Here is a 27,573-nt window from a genome sequence, read left to right as displayed (position 1 = left end):
GGGAATTCCAAGAGCTGCAGCTAAATTCTTTCAACAAAGTACATATCAATTTCACCATAGTGGTTTTCACAGATAAAAGTCAGTTTTAAGAAAGAGAATGGCTGAATATAACTACAGAAAGCTTGAAAAACTGGTAAGTTGAATTTTTAGGGAATAATTCTTGTACATATTCTGTAAAAATATGTTGACAACAACTTGTGCTTGTTGTTTTGTTTCATTTCATCTCAATGAGTAATGCTTCTTTGCAGATCCTGAAAACAGCGTGTTTATGGTTAAGGATTAACAAGCAATAATATTTCACCAGTGATCAGATCAAGAATATGAACTGTAAACAAGTGTTTGTGATGTTTTTTGAACTTTAGGATCAACATTTAATCTTGATACCATTCTAGAGAAAGTTACTGCATATGCAATGTTCTTAGGTGCAAGGTTATTCTAATCCATCTTATCCCGACCACAGTTGCTGCCGTTGATGTTCAATATGAGCATTTCATTTCATCGATTCATTGTTCCTAACACTCAAAGATCTAGAACTGTGACAAGTGTGGAAGTGCTCTGTACCTGTAGGATGCTGAGATACACAATGATCACTCTGTACCAATATACATCAATTTCAAAAGTACTTGTCTTGGATAAATGTCAATTTTTTTGTTTCAAAGCCTTCCTTCCGCAGTTTGTTTATATTCTGTGATATCATGAAGGTATTTTTTATGTCTGTTATTAACTAAAATATTATTTTTCTGAGCACACTGTTTTAATTTCTTGGCACGATCCAACCAGATATAAGTAGTACTTCTCTCTGTTCTGTCTGTCTCTTGTTCACTGACCTCTTACACAGTCTTAATCTTTCTTCACCCTGACCAGTGGAACATTTTGTCATGAGTCAGTGTCCCTATCTGAGCTGCAACTCATGTCTGTAAGTTGAGCAAGATAGCTGCAGCTGAGTTTCTGAAAACAAAATATGGATTTGCATAAAGTCTGGTTTCACTGGATTATTTGACAATGCAATATGCAATAAGGTGATGATATTTTTGCCTCCACGGTTCTCCATCCCCAAGTATAGTTCAGTCCCTCACCCAGTAGAAATTACAGGGAAGCTTTGAGTTCAAACTATTTGCCTTCACCCTGGTTTGGACATAGCCTCCATCATTGTCTGCTAATGGGTATTTACAATGCTGAATCGAGGCTTTGGAAGATGCTCAAAATTAACATTTTGATAAACAGTACAACACATAAATATTTTTTGTCCGCAAATACAACTAATAAAAATTATATTAGTTCTGCAGGAGAGTTGTGTTGAATGCAACCATTATAAAATGAATTAAATAAAAATGAATTGCATATTTATAGGTGAAATTATCTTCCTCTGTGTACATTGAGACTCTATATAAACTTTAAGTATTTAATTCATGTATCTTTTAAAAGAAAGTTGATGATCATCAGCAAGCATTTGATGATCCCTTTAAATAGCATTTGTTGGTTGGGGCTTGGTGGGGGTCCTTCACATTGTATAACCCGTGCTCAGTCACGTGATTAGGAAAGGATGTTAACCAGAGCAATGAGATCCAAAAAAAGCCACACCGCAAAATACTATTGCTGACTGGTTAACATTAAGATCTGCTTATTCTACGTATTTCCTCTGGATAACCTGTGCACAAGCACTTAAAAAATGAGTGCAACTGAGTCCAATTTTACTGTTTTAATCCCTGACTCATGGTTGGAGCCTTACTGTGTGTTGAAAATAGTTCCCATCTCACTCCATTCCTCGGCATCACTCTACTGTCTTTCTTCCCTGGTGCTGAAAAGCTGTGGTGGGTTGGAGTTGAGATTGGAATTCGTGATTTCACAAAAATATTGTGAGAATTCCCAACCATAGCAACTTTCATTTCTGAAGCAGCTGATTACAATAGGCCACAGCACTAAGGTAAGAGTGGTTTGCCCAGATGGTTTAATAATTCTCCATGTGGGTACAACACATATGGTTATGCAATCCATTATTTTTCAGTATCTACAGAGCAAGTTAAAGGATTGGCTTTAGAAGAATTATTGGTTTGCAAAGATTGCTTTTTCCCTTTCTGTGGATAAATAGTTGACCACATCTGACCATAAGGATTTAACAGAAATCCTCTATGAAGAACTTCAGGATAGATTTGTTGTTCCACGGTACAGTATTTTGATACAAAAAATCTAGTTGCAATTGTTTCACAGAACCTCCTGCAGAAATTTCAGAGATAATATGGTTTAGATTATGCAGAACACACAAATAATAGTACTTCAACAAATTTTGAACTTGGTCAAGTTTTAAGTTTGATTGTTAACTGTGCTGTGATTCATATATCACTTTTGGGCAATGTTTGTTGGCAAATTCAGTGATCTCTGATTCAAGTGAGGGAGTATTGCTGCACTGTGAGAAGCTGGAAAGGAAGAATCATGTTGCTATTCAAGTTCTTTTAGTAGTCCCTGCTTGAGTGTTACAATTGTATGCGTATCCCCAGAAAATAAAAAGGAATTGGTGATATTTTTGCTGTGAGTGTGGTGTGAGAAGGGGTGGTGATGGGGTGTGAGTTGGATTGGAGGAAAAATACTGATGTACTGCCCATCATTTGTTTTCATGGCTTCAAATAATTTAACTTTACAACTGAGTCTTGATTTAACTACTTTAGAGGGTGTACAGAAAAATAGTATGTGGAACTGGTTACACATAAAGATATCAAATCCCCTTATCCTGAAGTAATTAGGTTTTTGTCAATCATAAAGTTGCTTGGTAATTTTTTTAATGCCATCCACTAATTACCCAACTTACTGTGATATTTTAAACTTCATTGTCTGGGTTGATGGTCTAGTCTCATGTGTATTACGTTACCCTACTTCATATCTGAGGATAGTGTTTTAATTTTTGTTGGCACTATCCAACTAGCTATAATTTATCATTGATTTGTTATCATCTTTTATTTCTCAGGAGTAGTTACAGATGCAAATGGATTCTGTGCAAGGTAGAACAGAATTAATCATGGCTGAAGCTCTTACACAATCAGAGACAGTGTTGTTTCATGTTAATACATTTCCCATGCATAGCCCTCCCCTACTGATGAACCAAGGGGAGAATGTTCCAAAAAATATATCTGGTATCTGTGTCAGCATGTACTGAGGTACCCAATGCAGAACACTCTTGGGCACCACAACTGTATGGATAGTGTCCAGTTCCTGTTGGAGTAGGTTAATGATTAGAAAATGGGTGAATGGCTAGATTCAAGCACTTTGTTAATCAAATGAAAACAGAAAATGCTGGAAACACTCAACAGGTCAGGCAGCATCTATGGAAGGAGAAACAGAGTTAACATTTCAGGTCTAATGGCCTAAGTTAGAGCAGATTCTTAGTCATATGTCTCTTGTAGTGAATGCAACTGAAACAATTTTGATCTAACATTAAAATCATTGAGAGAATTACTGTTTTTCAAAGGCAAGGCTGGTCTGTCTGCATCTAAAAAGAGAGATTAATGAGTTGGATGCAAGCCTTTTTTTCTCATCAGACCAGAAATTGCTTTTCAGATACCATCATAATTCTTGTGTATTGCAACATTTCCTTTTCATTTCAGACCTAAAGCCAATTTAAAATTACCTCTATACATCTATTTTAAATTGCTCTTTATTTTCTCACCTGGTACCCTGTAATATGCCAATTCTGTGCAGAGGAAGGAGTTGTTACTGAAGATAATATTATTGCCCTTGACATGATAAAAAAGAAAATGGTTTTCATATTTAACAGAAGTACTTCTTAAACTCTAGTATCCCAGTGGAAATCACCATTTATTTTAGGTCGTGTTTGTGCAGTATTTTGTGCAAACATTTATACAAATATCTATAAGGTGTGTAACATTAATTTCTACTTTTGCAACAGTATAGAGAAAGGGCCAGTGGGTGTGACTAGAATTTTACTCTAGTAGTGAGACAGTACAGACATGATGGGTTGAATAGCCCCCTTCTATGCTGGAACCATTCTGTGATTTACTTGGGCATCTTCCAACTGCTGTTAATGTAGTGTTAAATGTAAGTGGCATAACTAACTATTTCTAATGTTCTGATGAAGAGTCCCAGACCTGAAACGTAATTGTTTCTCTTTCCACAGATGCTGTCTTACATGTTAAGTTTTCAAGCATATTTTGTTTGAATGAACTATTTGTCTGATTCTCTCTGAACATTTTGATCATGAAGGTCATCGCTCTGCCTACACATCCTTATGAAACTCATTGAAGTCCTCCATATAACTCTTAACATGATATCACTATTGCGAAAATACAAGGCAGTACTAACAAAAGACCATCCATCATTTTAATTTACTTTGGGGATTAGTTTTTGTTTCCTGTTTAGCTTATATTTTCCAATGTTGAGAAAATCTAGGTTAAAACAGATTACACTCTAGCTGTAGCGAGGGACTATTTTAGTGGAGTGATTGATGATTTCCCACACTCAATAGTGTTATATTCCAATGTGTAAACATTAATCAAAAAATATGTAAATTGATCCATGTAAATGTCTCAATTAGTATTTTATCACGGCTTGCAGGATAAGGTTGTCCTTACCCATGAAGATATCACCCTGGAATAAATTTGTCCTGCCAGTAATCCAGCAAATCCACACAGCATTAGGTTAACACTCACACTGCATTGTGGCTTTTACCCTGGATTTGATTGCTACTTCAGAAAATGGATGAAAATGGATTTAATAATCGAGAAGTGAATGTTATGTCCATCTCTGGCCACCTCATTGAGTGCAGAACTGTGATAGCAGTTTCTCCCATAGATGCTGAATATACTTCATTTTGACAGTTCTTTAATCCATGTGGAGATTTCTGGTGCATTTAAGCACCTGATTCTAGATGACTCATATGAAATCACAGAAATGTCTCACATTATAACAGTGACTATACTTCAGAAGTACTTCATTAGTTGTAAAGGATGCTATATAAACACAGGTCCTTCCCTCTCATATTATGAGAACATAAGAGCTGCATAAATGTTAATTGATCCTTTTTCTGGTGGAGCTTACTGTTTTCTCATTGATTCACAAAAGTTAAACACAGTAGAACTGTGACATGTAACTTATAGAAACAGGCCATTCAACCTAACTGGTTATAGTTGAATCAAAGTTATAATTGACCAAAACAGGCCTACCTCATCAATTTGCAGTGCTATTTGTGCACTTTTGAGCCCTGGTTACGTTTCCTTTGAGAACACTCATACATAACATTTGGCAATTCCCTTGGAATAGAAACAACAATATCTCCCAATGACAGTATATACAGTCAAAGAACATGCACATGAACATCACTGTGAATTTACACAGCTACAGTATATTGTATCTTATTCATAAACATCTTTTATTATATATGTTTTTTTCTGGAATTCCATGCTGTAGACATAGTCAGATAAGGCAATGGATAGGAGAGACGGGAATGCTGCGAGTGAAATATTTAACTAAAGGCTGTTCATGGATTAGATTACTAAAGGATTCCCTGGTAATATTCTATGGATATTTCAATCACATTTATGTTTTATGTAAATTATTCACAAACATACACAGCTTTTGCATAATTAGTAAAATTCGTGGCCTGGAAACTGGATACGTTAGCTGGTGTCTATTTCTCATGATAGCCCCGTTGTGAAAGCATCCCAGCTGTGGTTCTCATCTACACTCTTTGATACATAGTCCCTCCTCTGGTGCATGTCCACACCAGGTTCCCTCTGACATGCCAGACTACAGCCTGATAATGTCAGGCTTGCCTCCTTCTGAACATGACCTTCTAATGCCCAGTGCTAGTCTTTGAAACGGTGCTGTGGGGTGTTAGGTGAGATCATATACATCAACCCCCTCACCCTCTTTCCCCCCCTCCTGCTCCTCTCTGCGCGCCCCCACCCCCTCCCTCCGATGCCTCTTCTGGGGATATCCCAAGACCCTGCAAAGTCAGAGCAGAAAATAGTTCTACTTGTAAACCTCAGCCAGAACACTTTCTTGATGATAAAAGAAAACAGTAATTAGGGCGTCCAAAGGCAAGTGAATCAGAGAGGATTTACGTTTATTTATGTTACATTTTCTCTCAGCTGTTTTTATTCTGTCTTGGGGAAGAGTGAGACTAGAGCACAGACAGGCACTGCATGATATCCAACCTTGCATGTCTTGTCTTGGCACTACATTGTAACTTACTGGATGTAAATTCAGATTTTCTGTGTATAGTTTGCAGAAGATTTAACAACCTTCCAGCTCTCCCATTTCCAAATCAAACTCTCTTTTTGATGTTTCAAGTACTTCTACTCTCACTCTCAAGTTACTTCAAACATTCATTGTGCTTTGACTGATACAGATTTTGCTATCGGTTTACATTATTTTTCTCTAAATTTACATCCTTTGATCCTGCTTTCCAATCTTCATCGAGTTACACATTCTGGATTTAACACATGCAAAACATTTAATATTTTGTATAATTCAAAAGTAGTGAACTGCAGGTGCTGGAAACCTGAAAGGGAAAATGTTGGAAATACCCAACGGTTAGGCAACATCTGTGGAGAGAGGAACAGAGCTAATCTTTCATCAGAACTGGGAAAAGCTGGAAGGAAGAAAAAAGTTTAAAGATCCAAAGAAAGAGCGAAGGGGAGAGAGAACAAGAGGGAAGGTCTCTGAAAGGGTGGAGGACAGGAAAGATTCCATCATAAAAGGGATGGTGGAGAGAGGTAAAGGGTGGTAGTAAAGTATTCAGTGAATAACAAAAAAAGGAAGTTACTGGCAAAGGTGGGATTACCGGAAATGTGAAGTACACAGACTGCTATAGTTAATTCACAAAAAGCTGGAGGAACTCAGCAGGTCAGGCAGCATCTATGGAGGGAAATGGACAGTCGATGTTTCAGGTCAAGTTGATTCATGCGGATAAAGGGTCTCAACCCTTCAGTCCTGATGAAAGGTCTCCACCCAAAATGTCGACTGTCCATTCCCCGCCATCGACACTGCCTGATCCACTGAGCTCCTCCAGCTTTTTGTGTGTTGCCCCCAGATTCCAGCATCTTCAGTCTCTTGTGTCTCAATAATTAATTAGCTGAAATCTGAAATTCATCAGTAAGTCAAGACTGGAAGGTGCCTCACCTCAAGATGAGATCTTGTTTCTTCAGCTTGCATCAGGCTTGGTTAGAGCAGTGTAGGAATCAGGATGGAATGAGTTGGAGAGTTAAAGTGACAGTAACCGGAGGCTTGGACTCACAGGTATTGGATACGGAGGGTGTTCGGAAAAAGCAGTCACTCCATTTGGCTTTCCCCTTTCTTTGCTTCTTTAAACATATTTTATATACCTTGAATAGAACACTTCCTTATTAACCTTAGAGACACAAGAGGATGCAGATGCTGGAATCTGAAGGAACAAATAAGCTGTCGGAGGAACTCAGTGGGCACAGCAGCATCTCTGGGGGGGAGAGGAACTGTTTACAGTCCAGGTTGAGCCGAAACATTGTCACTCCCTCTATCCTCACAGTTGCTGCTCGACCCACTGAGCTCCCTCAGCAGTTTGTTTCTTGCTCCTTATTAACTTTCCTCCTCAATTAGCCTCCTTTAAGATTGTGAAGAGATTGAGCAGGGTAGGTGTGGTATGTTTCATCTTATGCGTCAATTCAAAACTACAGTCAATAAGTATGAGATATCTACCAGTAAGTTCAGCAGGGAATTGCTGGAAGATGTCTTTATACAGTTCATGGTTTAGAATTTGGAATTCAATGGCACAGAATGTGCTTGAGCAAACTAAGAGAGTACACAAGAGAAAAGAGAACGGAGACTTACACTGAAGGGCTGGGATGAAGCAGATGGATGATAGGACATTTTTGTTGAGTATGTATGGCAGCGTTGCTACACTGGGCTTCATGGCCTGTTTCTGTGCTGCGCAGTGTAAATTCTATTTAATTATGAGCATGAGTTTCTCTGATCATTATTTATAATTAGTCTTGTCGCTTTTATCTCTATTTGTGGCATGGTGAAGGTATTGATTTGGGATGATTAATAGGACCTTTCAGAGTTTTTTGCTTTCTGTTAGTTATTGGTTATTCCCAAAGGGAAGTTGCTTATTAACTGCAAGGAAGAGTGGTTCAATAAGTCCTGGGAAGTGTGCTTTGAGACTTTCAAGCTTGTACATTTGGCAAAAGGCCCAAATCTGCAGTGTGATGGTATCTATCATAACAGGAACCAAAGAGGAATCCAGAGGGGTGTAGCCAGTGGAGCTGCTGGCTCATACCTCCAGCAACAGGTTCAATCCTGACCTCCGGTGTTGCCTGTGTGGAGTTTGCATATTCTCCCAGTGACCGTATAGGTTTCCTCTGGGTGTTCCGGTTTCCTCCCATATCCCAAAGATGTGCAAGTTGGTAGGTTAATCGGCTGCAATAACTTGCCCCTGGTGTGGGTGAGTGGGTGAGTGGTAGAATCTGGGGGGGGGGGGGGAAGTTCAGGGAGAGGGAGTTGATGGGAATGTGGGGAGAATAAATTGGATCATGTCAATGAGTGCTTGATGGTGTTCATAAATTTAATGGCCAAAGGGCCTGTTCCATGCTGTAATCTATGAAATTCAGCTGTCCCTCTCCATCCACACAAAGTTTCGAAAAGCTGGTGTTTGATCCATAAATTAAATGTATAACAATGATGGTCCCCTCTTCAGATTCTCACTGTGAGCTGCCTGCAAAACAATGGTTGTGTCCCACCACAGGGTACATATATAATATAAACAGTCTGAACATAAATATAAAAAGGTGACAGTGTAACTAGAACACAAATATGATTTTCAAACTCTTAACGGCCTTTGGACTTTGGCTAAAAGTTTAATTGCCCAGAAGTATGGACCCATGTAGTACACACTAATGATCAGTTCTCGTGTTGATGAGCAGGAGATTGGCCTGGGCATATCCAGGTATAATTAGCCACTGAAGTACCCCAGGCATCAGTCAAACAGCCTAATGGGGTCTTACTTCACCTGACACACGATTTCCTTCTCCGCCAGCAGGTTTTTCTTCATCTCTAAGGCAGCCATTTTTCACACTGCACTATGGCTGTCACGGAGAGAGTTCTTCAAGCACTGACTCATTTTCCAGTGGTCAGCACAGCAATGATGTAGCAGCCGTGAGCTCTGCACAGAGGTCCCAATGCGAACCCGCACAGATTCTGTGCCGTCACTTGTGAGATCCATACTATTCTCACATACTTCTGGACAATTATGTGAATTTTTACAGAAAATTGGAGTAGGTGCAAGCGCTTTATTCAGCTTGGTGCAACAAAAGAGGGTGAACTCCAGACACATCAAATAGACTTTAAATACTTTTACTTTCACTTTCACCATCGTAAAGTTCATGACAAAGTGAAACAGCAAAGTGATTAAGCTGTTTTAATTACACAATACCATGTATCCCAGTTTGGGAAAAAATAGTCTCCTAGTGAACATAACAAGGACCCATGTTCCTGCATTCTTTAACCCCTGCTCAGTAAGAACTCATTGTTATGATTTAGCCAAATTCATTAGTAGAGAATAACAACTTTAATTTTGTTTTAATATTTACATAATATTGACATGTAAATGGGGGAAATTACATAACCTTTATTTTCTACATGAATAACGTAAACAGCTAGTTCCTGCAGCAAGAATTAGATTCATCACTATAATATTTGCCAAGTGCTGACTTCAGTGCAGGAATCTGGATCATGGTCATGCCTAACTGTGAGTATATGTGAATGTAGGAACCCACAGATGGCTCTATCCTTCTCATTAAATTCTTCAAAGGATGCCTGATGTAAAGTATCTTTATCAGTTGCGCTTAGAACTAAATCTTTGGAACAAAACTGCCACATATGTTGCAGTCAGCTGAATACTTCACTGATGTTTGGTGATCTGGTTTCAACATGGACAATGGCTCTTCTGCAAGACATTTTTTTGTTTGCCTTCCACTCCTTCTTTCATTCCTTTTCTCTCTCTCTCTCTTCCAATGTATCTTGCACACATCACTCATTTCTCCCAATCCACCATTCCTCCCCAAATCTGTAAAGAAAAAAAAAACGGTTTCATCTTTGTAAATAAATCAACAGGGACTTTCCCTGATCTCTGTAGAATTGCAGTGACAGCACTCATGAACATCACTGGTAAGGGATTTTTCGATCACAGTTCACCTCATTTACCATTGGATGTTATCATAAGCTAAGGTAATAAGGAAGTTTGCAATTTCGCCTTTAACTGGTTTGACAGATAAACAAGGCAAAATGAATGGAGAATGGATTTCTAACATTTCTAAGTTCTAATGAAATGCCATTGACCTGAAATGTTAACTGTTTATCTCCCCACAGATGCTGATCTGCTGAGTATTTCAACCATTTCCTGTTTTCATTTCAAAATCAATTGAACTTTGGAACAAGGCTCCATATTTGCTTGGTTCTTGGAGTCTGAATAACCATCACTTCCCCTGTAGAACTAGTGTCAGGTTGTGGTTTCAAGTCTTGTCAGGCCTAGAAGATGCAGTAACCACTGCAGTGAGGGAGTACTGCACCATCAGAATATCCTCAGATGACACATTAAACCCAGATCCTGCCCGCCTTCTGTAACGTAAAGGGTTAGCACTGCTTTGATGAAGAACAGGGGAAGTTTACAGTCCTTACTGATATTTATCTCCCAACCACCATCACTGAAATAGATTTTCTGGTCATTAACTTACTGTTTGTGGTTATAACTTTATAAATATTCCACTGGCTGCAAAATACTTTGGGTTCTAATGAGATCACATAAGGTCTTGGATCTTCCAGGGTCCAAAGAGTTTTTTTTTACCAAATTGATGCTATTTTGTTTCAAGGCCAGCTCCCCTGCGATCTTTTGCCAATCTAAAAGTCTGGGGAAAATTCCACCCCCACATTTCCTATTTGCAAAAGTGAACCAGCCCAATGCAAACTGCTGCCATTCCCATTAATAACCACCAGATGGCCCTTGTGTGCTTAATTTTTCTTCAGTCCTTAAAGAGAACTCCAGAAAGTTTCTTTAGTTCACTGGTTGTGCAATGATAATGAGATGGCAATAGTTTTAAGCAAACTTCTCTCACAATAGTAAGTGCCTTTACAAAGAACCTGTTCCTTTTTGTAATAGATGATAAAAATGCTGAAAATACTCAATAGGTCAGGCACCTGTGACAAGAGAAGGTTTAATGTCATCACAACCCTACAACACAAGCTCCAGCGTCTGCAGTCACTTGAGTCTCCCCATCACAACTCTGATCAGCTAAGGCATTTTCTCTATTTTCTGTTTATATTTATGCAAAAAAGATCGTTAATTATGACAATTTCACACTAAATGAAATTGAATCAATTATCATCTTGATTTTTATGAGTTCAACTCCTAATCCTATCCAGCATGTAATTCAGTGGTATGTCCATCTAGAAATGCAGCTACATCAAGCGATCAACACAAAATACTCTATCCCACTGAGCATCAATTTGCTACAAAACGTCTCTGCATCAAGAGTTACAAAGTCATCCAAATACATCTGAAACGATCAAAGCACGTTAACTCTGCGACAATTGTTACATTTTTCTTTGGAGGTGATTACTATCCTTCCTTCCCTTTCACTGTCCTTGGTAACTCACAGAACGTCCTGTTGGCACTACCGTACCAACCACTGGGTTGGGACTTAAGGCAAGATTTACAGCAGACAAGTGTAACTTTGCAACAAGGAGACACAAGAGACTGCAGATGCTGGAATCTGCTGGGGGACCTCTGGGTCGACCAGCATCTATGGGGATAAAGGAATTCTCTTCCCCCCACAGATGCTGCTTGACCCACTGAGTTCTTCCACAGACTGGTTGGTACGTTGCAACAAACGGTGTTTATTCACTCAGCAAACAAAATTCCTCTAGGATCTCTGTTCTGGTGATGAGACTGTACGTGACGACTTTTTGTGGGGTTCACAATCAATTTTAGAAACTTAAAATAATTTAAATCAATTAAAATAATTAAATACAGTTATATATTTCAAAGTGCTCTTCTTCATCATCTAGAGCTACTCTGATCATATTGTATATGAGTCAGACTGAGTAACAAACATCCTCTGCAAGACTCTCACAGCTACATGGACTCTATTTCCTTCCATCTTGCTTCCCGTAAGGATTTCATTCCATTCTCCCAGTTCCTTTGTCTCCATCGCATTTGCTCCAATGATGAGACCTTCCACAGGGAAACGCCTCCCTTCTTCCTGAAACATGGCTTCCCCTTTACCCTGGTGGACAGAGCCTTTGACAGCATCTCATCTATTTCCTGTACCTCTGTTCTCACCCCCTTTCCTCCTGGGAAGGCAAGAACAGAGTTGCTCTGGCCCTTACCTTCCACCCCGCCAGCCTCTGCCTTCAACGGTCATCTTTGCAATTTCTGCAGCTCAAACATGATTCGACGAATCTTGTTCCTTCCCCTCCCCTTTCAGCAGTTCGAAGGAGACACTCCCTTTGTGTCTCCCTAGTCTGCTCTTCCCATCCCCATCTCCCACTCCCTGTCTTATACCTCCTTCCCATGCTGGAGTCCAATACCAGTCCTTTCACCTCTTCTCTTCCCACCGTTCGGGCACCCAAACCGTCTTTCCAGGTGAAGCAGTGATTCACTTTAACTCTTTCAACTTAGTGTTCTGCATTTGGAGTTCACAATGTGCCCCCAAGAATGCCTTCTACACCGGAGAAACCAAGGGCAGATTGGGTGACCTTGCAGAGTCCACAGGAGTGACCCTGAGCTTCCAGATGCCTGCCCACTCCCACTCTGACCTGCCAATCTGTGGCCTTCTGCACTGTTACAATGAGACTCAACGCAGGCTTGAGGAGCAACATCTCATTTTTCCATCTGGGCGCATTGCAGCCTCTGGACTCAATACCGACTTCTCCAGCTTTAGGTAACTCACTACTTCAATCTATATCAGAACTGGCCACTACTACCTGTTATCATTTTGGCTCAGTTTTGCTTCTTCTATAGTACAGCTTGTCCTGCTGGGCATGCTATTAGCAACACATTACACAGGTGAAGGAGCACAATGTGCTTCTAACGGCTACATTCCCGCATTTGGTCTCACCCTATCAGAGATATTCCCTTTGCTCTACCCATCACCCCCCGCCCCACCTTATCCCCTATTGAAAAGTGACTTGCTTTTCTCTCTTTCCCAGTCCTGATGAAGGGTCTCGTACCTGAAACGTAAACAGTTTCTCCTTCCACAGATGCAGCCTGACCTGCTGAGTGTTTCCAGCATTTTCTGTTTTTATTTCAGAGCACCGATTCCATTTTGCACAGATGAGCGAAATGTTCTAACGTGAGGGGACATAATTTTAAGGTGATTGGAAGAAGGTATAAGGGGGATGTCAGGGGTAAGTTTTTTACACAGAGAGTGGTGGGTGTGTGGATCGCACTGCCGGCAGAGGTTGTGGGGGCAGATACATTAGGGACATTTAAGAGACTCTTAGATAGATACATGAATGATAGAAAAATAGGGGGCTACATGGGAGAGAAGGATTAGATAGATCTTAGAGCAGGATAAAATGTCGGCACAACATTGTGGGCCGAAGGGCCTGTACTGTGCTGTAATGTTCTATGTTCTATGTTCTTCTCACATCCAAAAGATGTACAGGTTGCTTGTTTAATTGGCCGCTGTAAATTATCCCTTGGGTGTAAGTGAGTGGTAGAATCTGATGGGAATGTGGGGAAGAATAGGTTACAGACAGAATTTGGTGGAGAATAGGATTACACAGTGTACCAGCATGGGCTTCTTGTATGTAATAAGGAAATACGAAGAATGCAGAGGAAGTGCATTTACTCTCTGCTACACAGAGGTGGGACACCATTCAACTGGTGGCTTCCTTAGAATTCCAGTAAAGGCTTGCGTGAATGAAATAGCCTGAACAAAGAGGATGTGAGTGTTGCCCCAGATAAGGAATTAACCTGTAAACTTGTCATTGTCCTGATGGTGTCTTTGCACACACAGGCTCATACAGCAGACGTGCACGCAGGACTTGAAAGTCAGGAAGCGAAGATGGATGTGGGGATGTCTGGCAAATTGAAAACATCAAGTGAAACGGTATGAAGTAGGTTTAATATAAAATTATAAATATTATAGCTAATCAGAATACAATGTACGCTTCAGTTCAAGAATCAAATACAAACACGATTCCAAGAACATTGTTACACTTGTGTTAGGATAATATTTACAGTGGCCATTCCTCTTTACAACAGAGATGGTACTGGAAGAGCTTGACTAAAGCCACACTTAGCTCTGGATCGCAAACCTTCAGCTCTACAGCTGGGACGTTATCCGGTCCTGTTGCCTTTGCTGCGTCCCATGGTTTCAGCCTGATGTTGGGTGGAGTGAATTGCATTGACTGAGGTCTGGCTTCGACGATGGTGGTGAACTCAGGAAGACACCAAGATGGATTAAACTTGTGGCTGAATATAGTTGTGAACACAAAAAAAAGGTGGCCACCAGGACCCTCAAACCCCCTGCCATTCAATATGATCATGGCTGATCTCCGCTGGCCTCAACTCCTCTTCCCTGCCAGTTCCCCACAGTCTTCAATTCCCTGTTCTTTCAAAAATTTATCTCCATCCACCTTGAATTCTTCTAATGATCTAGACATCGCAATCCTCTGGGGTATATATTTCCAGAGATTCACCACTTCTGCTAAAAGAATTTTCTATGCACTTTCGTTTTTAAATGACTTGCCCTTTAAGAAGTACATACCGTCTCCGAGTTACAAATGACCAACTTATAGATGCCCTTACATATGATCGAGCTTCCATATTATTACATTCAAAAGTCCAACGTTCATTCCTACATTCATATGTTCATTCCTACGAACAGCAGAACTAGTTTCCTCTCTCTCTCTCTCTCTCTCTCTCTCTCTCTCTCTCTCTCTCTCCAGTTTTAGTAATTGTACTTTCTTACCAGTATTTTGTGCTTTTGATGCCATTCGGAGGTATGGTCACCATATCAAGAGGTTTTTGTGTATTTTGCAAATAATGGACAAACTTGACTTAAAGACATCTGTTCAAATGGAATCTGTTCATTATCCAGGGATGGCCTATACCGTGTCACCTTGTTCAAGACTCTCCCATCCGTGAAAGCATCTCAACATCCACCCTGTCAGCTCCCTCATTATCTTTTATGTCTCAGTAAGGTCACCCCTTATTCTTTATACTCCAGTGAATGCAGACCCAACTGCAGAGAGTTGTGGACACACAGCCCAGCATGTCACAGAAACCAGCCTCCCCTCCTTGGACTCTGTCTTTACCTCTCGCTGCCTTGGTGAAGCAGCCAGCGTAATCAAAGACCCCACCCACCCGGGACATTCTCTGTTCTCTCCTCTTCCATCAGGTAGAAGATACAGGAGCCTGAGGGCACATACAACCAGGCTTAAGGACAGCTTCTATCCCATGGTGATAAGACTATTGAACGGTTCCCTTAAACAATGAGATGGACTATGACCTCACGATCTACCTTGTTGTGACCTTGCACCTTATTGCACTGCACTTTCTCTGTAGCTGTGACACTTTACTCTGTACTGTTATTGTTTTTACCTGTACTACCTCAATGCACTCATTACTAACTATTGACCTATATGATTGGTATGCAAGACAAGTTTTTCACCGTACCTTGGTACAAGTGACAATAATAGACCAATACCAATACTCTTGATAGGACAATAATCACTGCTTCAGCTTTCACATTCTGGGCCCAGCTACATTCTGGGAATGTCCTTGGAGCCTTCTCCTGCTGTTAGCTGTTTAATCACTCACCACCATTTACATGGTGGAGGTCTGCAGAGCTTTAATCAGTTGTGGGATCACCTTCACTCCATCTGTTCACTGGTGCCTTTGCTGTGCAGGTAAAATCTTATCGTCAATTTTTGCCTGTCACTCAATGTATGCAACTGACCTGAATGTAATTTGGATTTGTAATCTCCAGATGTCCTACTGCAACAACGTTATACAACACAATCAGCATTACCTTAATTTTGAACAAAAGCAAAACAGAAGATGCTTCTGGTCACAGAAGATGGCTTCTGTGGCCAGACCTGAAGCATTAACTCATTCTATTTCTCCACAAATGCGGTGTGGTCCAAAAAGTATTTCCTGAAATTTCTATTTTAAAAACATTATATGAGTTCTATACTATACCAAAAATAAAACTAGTGGACAGAGATTAAGGGTATGGAGTAAAAGATTTAGGAGGGATCTGAGGGGTCCTTTCTCACCCGGAGAGTGGTGAGCACCTGCCTGAGAGAGTGGAGGAAGCGTTCATGATGTGTCTAGATGAACACTTAAATCACCCAGGCATAGAAGGCCAAGTGCCAAAAGATGGGATTGATATGGATGGGTGCCCACTGGTCAGCATAGATGTGATGGGCTGAATGGCCTGTTTCCCTGCTGTATGATCCTATGCTTCTATTATACCAATATTGCGTTAGAAACATATCCCAGATATAGTAGCTAACTAAAGCCATGATGTAAAAGTGAAGATAATGGAGTGCAGTTGTTACTTAATACTATTTATTGATAAATCTTTTGCTTTGCAGTGTGAAGACAAAGGGTTCAAAATGAAGAACCACTGCTTTTTCAGAGCAGTTGGCTGCAGGTTCAAGGTGAGCCCCTGCATAAAGTCTTTCAATGAAACCTTGCAGAAATGCCAAGGTTCAAAATCCCAATTCAAGGTGCAACAACAAAAGTGATGATAACGGGTGTCATTTAACACCATCTATTAACCAATTGACTGTACCTGCATTGGCTGAGAACAAGTGTAACCTCACTAAACAGTCCAGGTGAAGGCTCTTGACCTGAATCGTTGAGTGTTCATTTCCCTCCATAGATGCTGCCTGACCCACCGAGTTCCTCCAGCTTTTTGTGTATTGCTCCAAATCTCCAGCAGTCTCTTGTGCCTCAATAAACAGGGAGTGAGAAACTATAGAGCATGAGATTCCCTGACACGAGAGGCAAGGAAAACACTGGAAACGACTATTGAGGAAGAGATCACAAAATACTTGAAAAACTATAGTGGGATGAAGCAGAGTCAGCATAGACTTATGAAAGGAAAATTATGTTTGACAAATCTGTTTTAATTCTTTTGAGTTTGTAACTACAAGATATCTTTATTAGTCACACGTACATCGAAACACACAGTGAAATATATCTTTTGCGTAGAGTGTTCTGGGGGCAGCCCGCAAGTGTCGCCACACTTCTGGTGCCAACACAGTATGCCCACAACTTCCTAACCTGTACGTCTTTGGAATGTGGGAGGAAACCGGAGCACCCGGAGGAAACCCACACAGACACGGGGAGAATTATATGGAGCCCTGGACTCCCTACCTCATGCAAGAGGGGCGGGGGTTGCAGGGAGGGTTACCTGATTGACTCTTGGGATGAGACATGATCTCATTGAAATATTACAAATTCTTACAGGATTTGACAGAGTAGATGCAGAGTTGATGTTCCCCTGGCTGGGTGTTCTGAAACAGCGGACAACCTTATTTTCTGCAAAATAAGGTTTTGGCCATTGAAGACAGATGAGCCCAGTGACTCTTTGGACTATACCTAAGAGAGCCATGGAGGCTCAGTTGCTGAGGATATTCCAGAGATCGATAGACTCTTAGATACTAAGGGAGAGGTTACTACCAGAAGCCAGTGCTGATGTAAAAGAATAGTCATAATCTCATTGTTTTGCACAAGCAAGTGATTCAGCCATGAAAGTTTGCCTTTGGGGCCTCTTCTGGCTGCCCTGGCAATGAAGAAGTAACATCTTGTTTTTGTACTTTTCCAAAATATGTTTTGTTACCATAATCTAGTTCAGTCAGAGTGTGACTGGAACACCTGAGGAATCATCACTGCTCATGAAAACTTGTCATGATACTGAAAACAGGGCTCGCAGGGATCTGTCACACAATGGCTTTGTATTGTTTGGCTGTATATTTCGTTTGCACGTTGTGCACCATTTTACTTTCTGACTTTGAGGTGCATATGTTATTCAGTCAGATCTACTTATTAGATAAATTTACTTAATATTCGACATTGCCGGAATAAATGTACATTTTAATTACCCTACACACATTGTACTTGTGGCATTTCTTGCTCCTCCACTGTAGCTGAAGTTGTCTTTGCAGTTTTAAAAAAGGTCCCAGTAGGGTGTGGGTGAAATCAGGACTTTCTGCTACTGAGAGAGGAAAGAATATCTGTTGTCAAATCAAACAAATAGAGTGGGTTCATGTTCCAAACAGACCAGTGCGCAGGGAGAATGTAGAAAGCGATTTCAGTAATGGAAACGATGCCACTGAAATCTCCTTTCACATTCTCCCCATTTATCATTTCCACAGAGGAAAATTAACGACTTATTTGAGGGAAATCCAATGAAAAGTGACTTCAAGGCTTTAACCTTAAGAAAAGATATCCCGAGCAGAGCATTACTGTATGTGTTATTATTTGTTGCCGGATTCTTGGTTACTCCGCAATCCACCACTCTCAGACCCCACCTTGCCACCCTGCAAAATCCCCTTTGATATCCCGTACATACAACTGTAGGAACTATTTTCCTGCATCACAGCATAAGAAAATGGCGGCGGTGGGAGTCTCATGGAAAACGTAAGAGCAGATGGTAATGTCAGACCAGTGGGATGAGTGTGGCATTCAGTAGTACTGGATCTGGACTGGATATCAGGGGAAAATGTACGAGGTTGGGGAGGAAAAAGAGCATTAATTTTCCGGCCATTTACACCCCAAGCTACCTTGGTGCCCAACATCCCCAAAGTCTGACCCAGACTCCACAAGCTATGCATCTTCAACACCACCCCTCCATTGAATTTACTTACTGGAATCTGCCTCAGTACTTACAGATCCCATGATTCTTTCCCTGCCTTCACAATCTACCTTGTTGTGACCTTGCACCTTATTGTCTACCTGCACTGCACTTCCTCTGCAGCTGTGACATTTTACTCTGTACTGTTATTGTTTTTACCTGTACTACCTCAATGCACTCTGTACTAACTCAATGTAACTGCAATGTGTAATGAATTGACCTGTACAATCGGTACGCAAGACGAGTTTTTCACTGTACCTCGGTACAAGTGACAATAATAAACCAATACCAATACCAACACATCCAATTCCAAATATTTCCAGTCATTATAATTTACGTCTAATTCTGTCACACCACAAGACCTCTCTCCTGTCAATTCCAATCTGAGAGGCTCCTCTGCTGTGCTACCATCGTAACAAAACATTGTTTTACATTCCTTCATCTTCTTGCTAAGCCTGAGAATCCTTCCTCAAATAGTACACATCTCTTCTCCTCTACCATTTCCACAAAACTCAGTTGCTACATAAAGCTTATTGTTTTCTTTTCCAGGGAGGAAGATCAAAGATTCAGGAACACGAAGTTGGATCTGTCAGACAACACCTTAACCTTCTAATGGATGAACTCGCAAAGCTCAATCAGACAGCAACTCTTGCCAACTTGCCACCAGATATGTCAAGAACTTTAATGCAGCTGGAAGGAGAAACTGATAAGGCACAACTGAGGGTCAAAGCTCTTCAGAATGATCAGCAAATAAATGAAATCTGCAAACAACTGCAAGAATTCTGCAAGCTCCTGGAAGCAGCAGAACAGTGTGAAACAATCATCGAGACCAGGTTTGCTGCCTTTGAAGACAAGCTGACTGCAGTGCCAAAGAAGATTAACAAATGCTCAAGGATTGTAGCCACTTTGAAAAGACAGACAGAGAGCAATGACCAGCTGTTTACTGATGTCGAAAATAAGGTTGGCTAAAATATTAATTCCTTGATTTTAATAGGATTTTTTACTTGTGAAAGCCACATGAAAGCCTAAATGAATAACTGTTGACCTTAGTTTCTTTTGTGTTTGTTCTGCCCGGTTCTATTTCCTTTTTGACCTGAAGCATTTAAAAGTTAACAATAAGCCAGTGGAGTGTTTTTGTCCCTTCACATTTGGATCAATACAACTTGAGGAAGCTCTAGGAAGGAGAAATTTTAGCATAATTGTTTGGTCTCAATTTTTGTCTCCTTTGCTGCTCCAATCCCCTGCACCCAGGCTACCCTTCACCAAGAGGGTGATGGACATTGTAACTGGCTGTCTTGCCAAGGACGTACTTCCATAAAATGCAAACAAGATTTCTTTCCTGGTCGGTTTCCTTTACTTCACATAGTCCAGCCAAGGGAATCTTGGCTGTGAGTTGAGTGTGCAGAGAAACATTAGAACTACTTAGCACTGTATCTTGTTGCCATAGTAATTATCCAGATTCCATATGACATTAAGTTGCTACACCACCTGCTACTGTACGGTCCAACTGGTATGTAACTATTCCAGGAAAAGACCAAGATATTTAAGCAAGTCTGTCTGGGATTTCATTCAATCAAGACCCAAAGACATTGGTGGCAATGTAATCTGGTTATTACCAATGCAGTTAAACCAGACAACTGTGCCATTCCAGCGTGGGAGGGTAATGTAGTGGTAACCAAAAAAACTGCAGATGCTGGAAATCTGAAGCAAAAACAGAAAATGTTGGAAAAACCCAAGAAGTCAGGCAGCATCTGTGGAAAGAGAAGCAGTCAATGTTTTGGGTCATAAATGTCAGGAAACATAATGGTATTTTGTAAAGATCTTCAGATTTTTACGGAGAAGGAAAATGATTCATCCCGTCCATTATTTCTCAGTAATTCAGCTTCCATTTATTGCTCTGAAGGCTTTACAGAATTTTCACCCGTGTTCTTCCTGGGTAATGATTCCATGAAAGATCACTCTTCATATGAAGAAATTCCTGGGAGCAATATTGTGTCTCCCTTTGATAAGTGACACTGTTAGCCTGCATCTTGCTTCCATGGATTAAATTAAACTGATACTCTGGATCTAATCACCTCTTACTTTCTTTTAAGTATTTTAATTTTTTTGTGTCATTATTCCAGTCTTATATTGACATTACATCTTCAGGGGCCTAATTATACAGCACCCAAAAAAAAATTCTCCTTATTTTGCTGTATTCTGAGGAATTCCTGTTGTTAAGAAACAGGGTGGCAGAGAGAGAACTGGGAAGTAGGATTAATTTGAACTGTCACAATGGGTTGTATTGTCTCCTACCGTACAACAGAAATTTGGAAGTCTTGACCCGAAACATCAACTGTCTGTTTCCCTCTACAGCTGCTGCCTGACCCACTCAGTTCCTCCAGCACTTTGATTTTTTTTGCAAGTTTTTGATTGTTAGTGAGATTTTAAGAACTTCTAATTTATTCAACTATTTCAGACTACAGTAAATTGATTAGCACCTATCTGATTCAGTAAACATCTTCTTTAACAATTTTTTTTTTAACATTGTCTCACAAAGCTGGCAATGCTTGAGTCGAGAATGCATCAAACAGAGCAGTCAATACAAGACAGTACCTCAAAAATCATAGCACTGGAAACCATGACACACTGTGGTGTATTTATCTGGAAAATCCCACAAATGAGAAAGAGGTTGCAAGAAGCCATCGATGGAACAAAGCCCTACTTGGATTCCAGTGGTAAATTGGTTTATTATTATTGTCACATATCTTGAGGCACAGTGAAAAACTTTGTTTTGCATGCCATCCATATGGATCATTTCATTACAACTGTCATTGAGGCAGTACAAGGGAAAACAATAACAGAATGTAGAATTAAGTGTTACAGTTACAGAGAAAGTCCAGTGCAGGCAGACAATAAGGTGCAAGGCCATAACAAGGTAGATCGTGAGGTCAAGAGTCCACCTTATCATACTAGGGAACCGTTCAGTAGTCTTATACAGCGGGATAGGAATTATCGTGACACCATCTGTGGTGTACGTGACAACTCCACATTTGACACAACAGCTCACCCCCAGCACCCCATACAGGGAATATTTTGGAGTAAACCTTAGTTTGTTTGGTTCTGTCTGGAACATAAGAAACAGAAGCAGCAGGAGACCATTCCGCCCTTCGAGCCTGTTCCACCATTCAATAAGATCATGGCTTTTTTTTATATCTCAGCACCACTTTCCTGCACTAACCTCATATCCCTTGTTTCCCTTGTTTACCGAAAAAATCTATTGATCTCTGTCTTGAATATACCCAGCGATTGAGTCTTCAGATTCATCACAGGCAGGTACTGGGTGAAGAAGTTTCTTTTCATCTTTTTCCTGAATAGTCAGTCCCTAATTTTGAATTGACACATTTACGTGAGATCACCTCTTATTCTTCTGAATTCTAGGCAGAGTAGACCTGGTCTCTTTAATTAACAAACCCACCAACCTGAGAATCAATCTGATGAACCTTCACCGCACTCCTATTGCAAGGGGTAGGGAAACCAGACCTGTACACCAGAGATGTAGTCTCACCAGTTGCCCTGTTCAACCAAGCATAGATTGTACATCAATCCCCTTGCAATGAACAACAACATACTATTTGTCTTCATTGCAAATTGCTTACTGCACCTGCATGGTAATTTTCAGTGATTCACGATCCCCAACACCTTTTGATTTCACACCATTCAAAAAATACTCTGCCTCTCCATTTTCACAGCCTTATTATGTTCAGCTAGGCAAAGTGTCTATGTCTTGGGAAAATTGGAAGGAATAGAATGTTCCTTAGCAGTGGAAATGCTGCAGATGTTTCCTTCCTGTAAAAAAGGAAAAGAGAGGATGTGATCTATATTTATTCCAGACTGCATTTAAAAAGATCTGAGCATTTTTGAATAGGTTATTGAAAATCTACACTGCTTTGTCATGCAGGGAATATGACAATATGGTCCCATTCTGATGATTTGTGTAAGTGTATTGATAGTACCAGTGTGTCATAATAATGCATTAATTTCATGGCAGGTTGTCAAAGGGATGTAACTGGTGGAAAAAGAATTGAATATTTCAGTTGCACTGATGATCAGCTGTGAATGTTGATCATCTGTGATTATTTTTTTCCTAAGAATACAATAACTAACTAGTTGAATGGTGAGGAATATATGCACAAATGATTTCCTACAGCCATCCAGTGTTGCTCATAGTTCACAGAACTTAGCAAACCTCTCAGAGTGAAACTGTATTTGCCACAGGGGTAGCACCACTTATAGTCCTGAGCCCTTCAGTATTTCCAGTATAGAATTATTCATCAAGCCATTGTCAAGCTTCACCACACACAATGCGATCAAAATTTTTAGAACAAAAAAAATACAAAAGTTGAAACAGTCTTTATAGAAAAGTTGAAACATTCATTTTGTATTAGAATTTGCTTAAGATGAATGGAAGGATACACTGTTTTATGGCAGTGTGAATGTTAAGCCATTCACGGCTCCCATCAAATCTTTGATACTCATCTCAAGAAAGGCCTCATTATTTCTATTAATATGCAAACTATGTCAAAAGTATGACAAGAGTGGGTGTGAGCATATATTAATTACAAGAATGTTACTACATTAACTGCGGATACAGCACAAGTCATCCCCCAAGATTGTTATCAATTGGAAATACTGAGGTAATTGTCTTCAGTTTGAACATAAATTAAAGCTAATAGTTTTAGAGTTTTCAAATGACTAACCTTTGTAAAATATACACAATTATATGATAGGATTTTGTAAAAAAACATGAAATATGTACACCCCAGTAAGTGAAAATCAAAATAACTATCGATGTTGGAAATCTGAAATGAAAATGGAAAATACTGGAAAAGCTCAGCAGGTCAGGCAGCTTCTGTGGAGATATCTGCTGAGTTTTTCCAGCATATTCTGTTCTTGTTATGGAATTTGAGCTGCTTGAGCTTTTCCTTAAGGGGCTGTTTTATGTGACAGGTCTATATTTCCTATGAAAATAAAATACCATTATTTTACATCTTCACAAAATTAGCCCTTTGTCACTATTTCCATTCTCCTCTTGAAAATATATTTAAAGGGCCATTTAGGAACTTAAGGAGAATTTCATTTTCCCCATGTGTGTAGGAATTTAAACTGCTTCACCAATGAGCTACACTTACTGTAAAAGTATAACGATAATTGGAGGATATATCTAAATTAGAGTCATAGAGCAATACAGCATGGATGCAGGCCCTTCGGCCCAATGAGTCCATGCAGACCACAGTGCCCACCCAGCTGGTCCCAATTTCCTGCATTCGGCTCATATCCCTCTAAGCCCCGCCCCTCCACGTACCTATCCAAGTACTTCTTAAATGATACCATGGTACCTGCCTCAACCAGTTCCTCTGGCAGCTCGTTCCATACACTCACCACCCTCTGTGCGAAAAAGTTGCCCCTCAGGTCCCTTTTAAATCTTTCCCCTCTCACCCTAAACCTATGCCCCTTAGTTTTGGACTCTCATACCCTGGGAAAAAGACTTGTTACCGTGCACCTTATCTATGCCTCTTATAATTTTACACATTTCTGTAAGGTCTAAAATTGATTCCTTTTTCTCTGTTACTTTCACAGAATTTTACTTTTCCACATATAGTTATAAGATGTGTCTGCGAATCTACCTGAATGGCCATGAAGACACGAAGGGAACACACATTTCACTTTATTATATCTTACTCAAGGGACAATATGATGCCTTGACTCAGTGGCCTTTTAAAGAAAATGTAAGGAAACATGGAACAATACAAGTTTCTTGCTAATCTCATGGTCAAATTCTTCCTTGTGCACTTTTTTTTTGTTCAAGCTATTAGATGGGAGATTTGCCTTCCCTCCCTGTTTTAAGTACTTGTCAAATAGCATTATTGTGTTCTGTGGCCTTTCTTATGTGCAAAGGTAAAACATCCTACATAGTGGCATATGTCTCTAATTTGTGCATTGAAATAATTGTTGTCCTGTACCCATGCTAAAAACAAAAGCTGCTGGTTTCTTGCAAATGATGTGTGATCTGTCCAAATCTATTTTGGTAAGGAGTTAAATTCCTAGCAAAGGAGATCTTTCCAGCTAAAAATAGGGAAATCACTTACTTGTTGGGGCACTTTCTCCTGTGAGGTCATCTTCATCTTATACACTTGGTATAAGATTCCCATTGTAGTCCCAACTACATTCTGGTGCTGTTCCTTCACTTTTGGAGAAGAACTATTGTCATTAATGCTGGGCAGTAACTCCTGTAGTTTGTACCTGATTAGAAATTAGTGCAAACTAGGGAGTAGCCAGAATAGATTGTGAAGAGTGTCAGTGGAAGGTTAGTCCTGTCAAAGAAGGACTGGGGAGTAGGGATACACTTGGTATTCATGTAAATCAACATTGTATTGACACTGAGGCTGATTATAAAGCTTTGCAGCATCCAGCAATTCAAATATTTATTTCTATAAAGAAAAAAAGCATAACCTGGCTCATTTTACAAGACTTTTTTTTAATCTCACAAATAATAATGAATTTTAATAAAAACATCTGGTTTATATATGGTTGACTGACCAACCTCCTCAAAAGCCACTGAATCATCAGTAGAGACCGAGGAACAGCAATTTGCATTAAGGTAGCATGTTTAATATGGATAAATATTCAGAAGTACATTAGGGGTCAGGTTATTTTAAGCAGCTAACTCCTGCTGTTTATTTCTGGCAATTTCTAATTTTCAGCATTTTATTCCATTCGGGCATTGCTACTCCCCAGTCCTGCTTTAACAGGACTAGCCTTCCACTGACACTCTTCACAATCTATTCTGGCTACTCCCTAGTTTGCACTAATTTCTAATCAGGTACAAACTACAGGAGTTACTGCCCAGCATTAATGACAATAGTTCTTCTCCAAAAGTGAAGGAACAGCACCAGAATGTAGCTGGGACTACAATGGGAAATAGTGGACTGTGTAGAGTCACAGCAACTCCTTCCCCAAAGCCTTCATCCCATTTCCACACCTAGGAACATTATTTTGTAGGGGGGAGAAAACCAGAATTTTCTATGGTCCATTACAGCTACACTCAAGCAAAGAAAACAGTAACATGAGCACTGATTTTGTACTTTTACTGCAAAGGAGAAAAAAAAGAGAAAAAGTTGATTGAAAGTTTGACTTGAAAGAATACTTTTATAGATAGAGTAGACAGCCAGGATCTTTGTCCCCAGGGTCAAATGTCTAACACTAGAGGGTATGCACTTAAGGTGAGAGGGGGTAAGTTCAAAAGAGATGTGCAGGGCAAGTTTTTTTTACACTAAGAGTGGTGGGTGCCTGGAATGTGCTGCCAGGGATGGTGTTTAAGAAACTCTTAGATAGGCACATGAATGTGCAGAGAATGGAGGGATATGGACGTTGTGTAGGCAGAAGGGATTAGTTTAGTTAGGCATTTAATTATTAGTTCAGCACAACATCATGGGCCCAAGGGCCTGTCCCTGTGCTGTACTGTTCTATGTGAAGATGTAGAGCCAATGGGAAGGGAGTAATTCAATTTTTGAGCAAGGAAGAGCTGTTATGCTGACAAAGGGGAAAATAAAGGAATCCAGTATCATTTCTTGAGGTAGCAGACTGTGATCTACCATTTGGCACATGTTTACAATAATTTAGCATACAGTTGTACAAGAGTTGAAGCTCAGATTGTACCTGCTCTTTTATCAGGTGAAACTTGCTATACTAAATCCAAGAGATCGGCAACAGTCCATTCTGAAGATATGCACCCCAAGTGGCCAGGATCCAGCTTTACAAAGGCCTGTAGAAAGAATGAACGCACCACGTGGTTTCTCCACGTTTGCGACAGTGTCTGAGTTCAACCAGTTCATCTCCAAGTATGTGGACAGTGATGAAATGTTCATAGGTGCCGAGATTATCCCTGCAAACAGACCATAACAATCTATACAGTAGATGAACAAACAATCTGCTGGAAGAACTCAGCGAGTCGATCAGCATCTGCGGGAGGAAAGGAATTGCCGACGTTTCAGGTTGAAACCCTGCATCGGTAATAGAGCAAATGAGTTAGGTGCTAGGGACACATTTTGCATTGTGTAATTTATACTATAGGTAATGTGACATATAAAACATAGTACTTTATCATCCTCTCTTCTGCACTGTAGAATAAAAGTGAACAATATTTCAGGACTTAATTCACAGGAAATGAAGTAACGACTACAAGAGTTAAAGATTTTTATTCTCTAACAGGACCTCCCCGCATCTTTCTGATGCCAGGGAGCATTTTACTGGGTCCTTGACAGCGACCTACTCCAATCTCCTCCATCATTTCTGGCAATGACCATTTCACTCCTGCCAGCTTCAAGAGAGAATCGGTTTTTTGCATATGTGACCAGTCCTAAAGCTCCTGAGCTCCGAGGTTGGAGGCATGAGCTCCTTGATATCTAGTTCAGCCACACCCTCCTGAATCCTGCCACAAATTAAAAATCAACTCCTTCCACATGATAACAATGACGTGCTGCAGTTTCCAAAATTCAATTCTTCAAAAGAGTTATTGACATGGGACTTCTCCTTTTGTTCAAATAAGCACCGAAAGGCCAGGGAATTTCCTACTGTCCTATCTAACACTTTTCCCAATATTACCAAAACAAAAAGATTATATGTCCATTGGCCTACTAATTTACGACACCTTGCTGTGCTAACAACAGTTGCTGTGTTG

At 40.2% G+C, this 27,573-nt stretch overlaps 1 protein-coding gene across 1 annotated transcript; it reads left to right on the top strand.

The window, feature by feature from the left end:
• LOC127582163 (TNF receptor-associated factor 2-like) lies at positions 1 to 27,515 on the top strand. The gene is made up of 7 exons (XM_052037224.1): positions 1 to 133; positions 14,001 to 14,093; positions 16,588 to 16,653; positions 19,404 to 19,814; positions 21,394 to 21,571; positions 24,474 to 24,622; positions 26,568 to 27,515. The coding sequence occupies exons 1-7, from the start codon at positions 98 to 100 to the stop codon at positions 26,793 to 26,795; spliced, it is 1,161 nt and encodes a 386-aa protein (XP_051893184.1). The 5' UTR covers positions 1 to 97; the 3' UTR covers positions 26,796 to 27,515.
• The last annotated feature ends 58 nt before the right edge of the window (positions 27,516 to 27,573 follow it).

Source organism: Pristis pectinata, chromosome 23 (genome assembly GCF_009764475.1).
Source record: "Pristis pectinata isolate sPriPec2 chromosome 23, sPriPec2.1.pri, whole genome shotgun sequence".
NCBI classification, from domain to species: Eukaryota; Metazoa; Chordata; class Chondrichthyes; order Rhinopristiformes; family Pristidae; genus Pristis; species Pristis pectinata.
The sequence above is the reverse complement of the archived record's forward strand: the minus strand, read 5'-3'. Positions and strand labels throughout refer to the sequence as shown.

Bases quoted from the DNA above. Each gene is read 5' to 3' on its own strand.
- LOC127582163 (XM_052037224.1), top strand. From the start codon at position 98: ATGGCTGAATATAACTACAGAAAGCTTGAAAAACTG. The intron at 19,815-21,393 runs GTTGGCTAAAAT...TGTCTCACAAAG, and splicing joins TTACTGATGTCGAAAATAAG to CTGGCAATGCTTGAGTCGAG. The intron at 21,572-24,473 runs GTAAATTGGTTT...TTACTTTCACAG, and splicing joins GCCCTACTTGGATTCCAGTG to AATTTTACTTTTCCACATAT.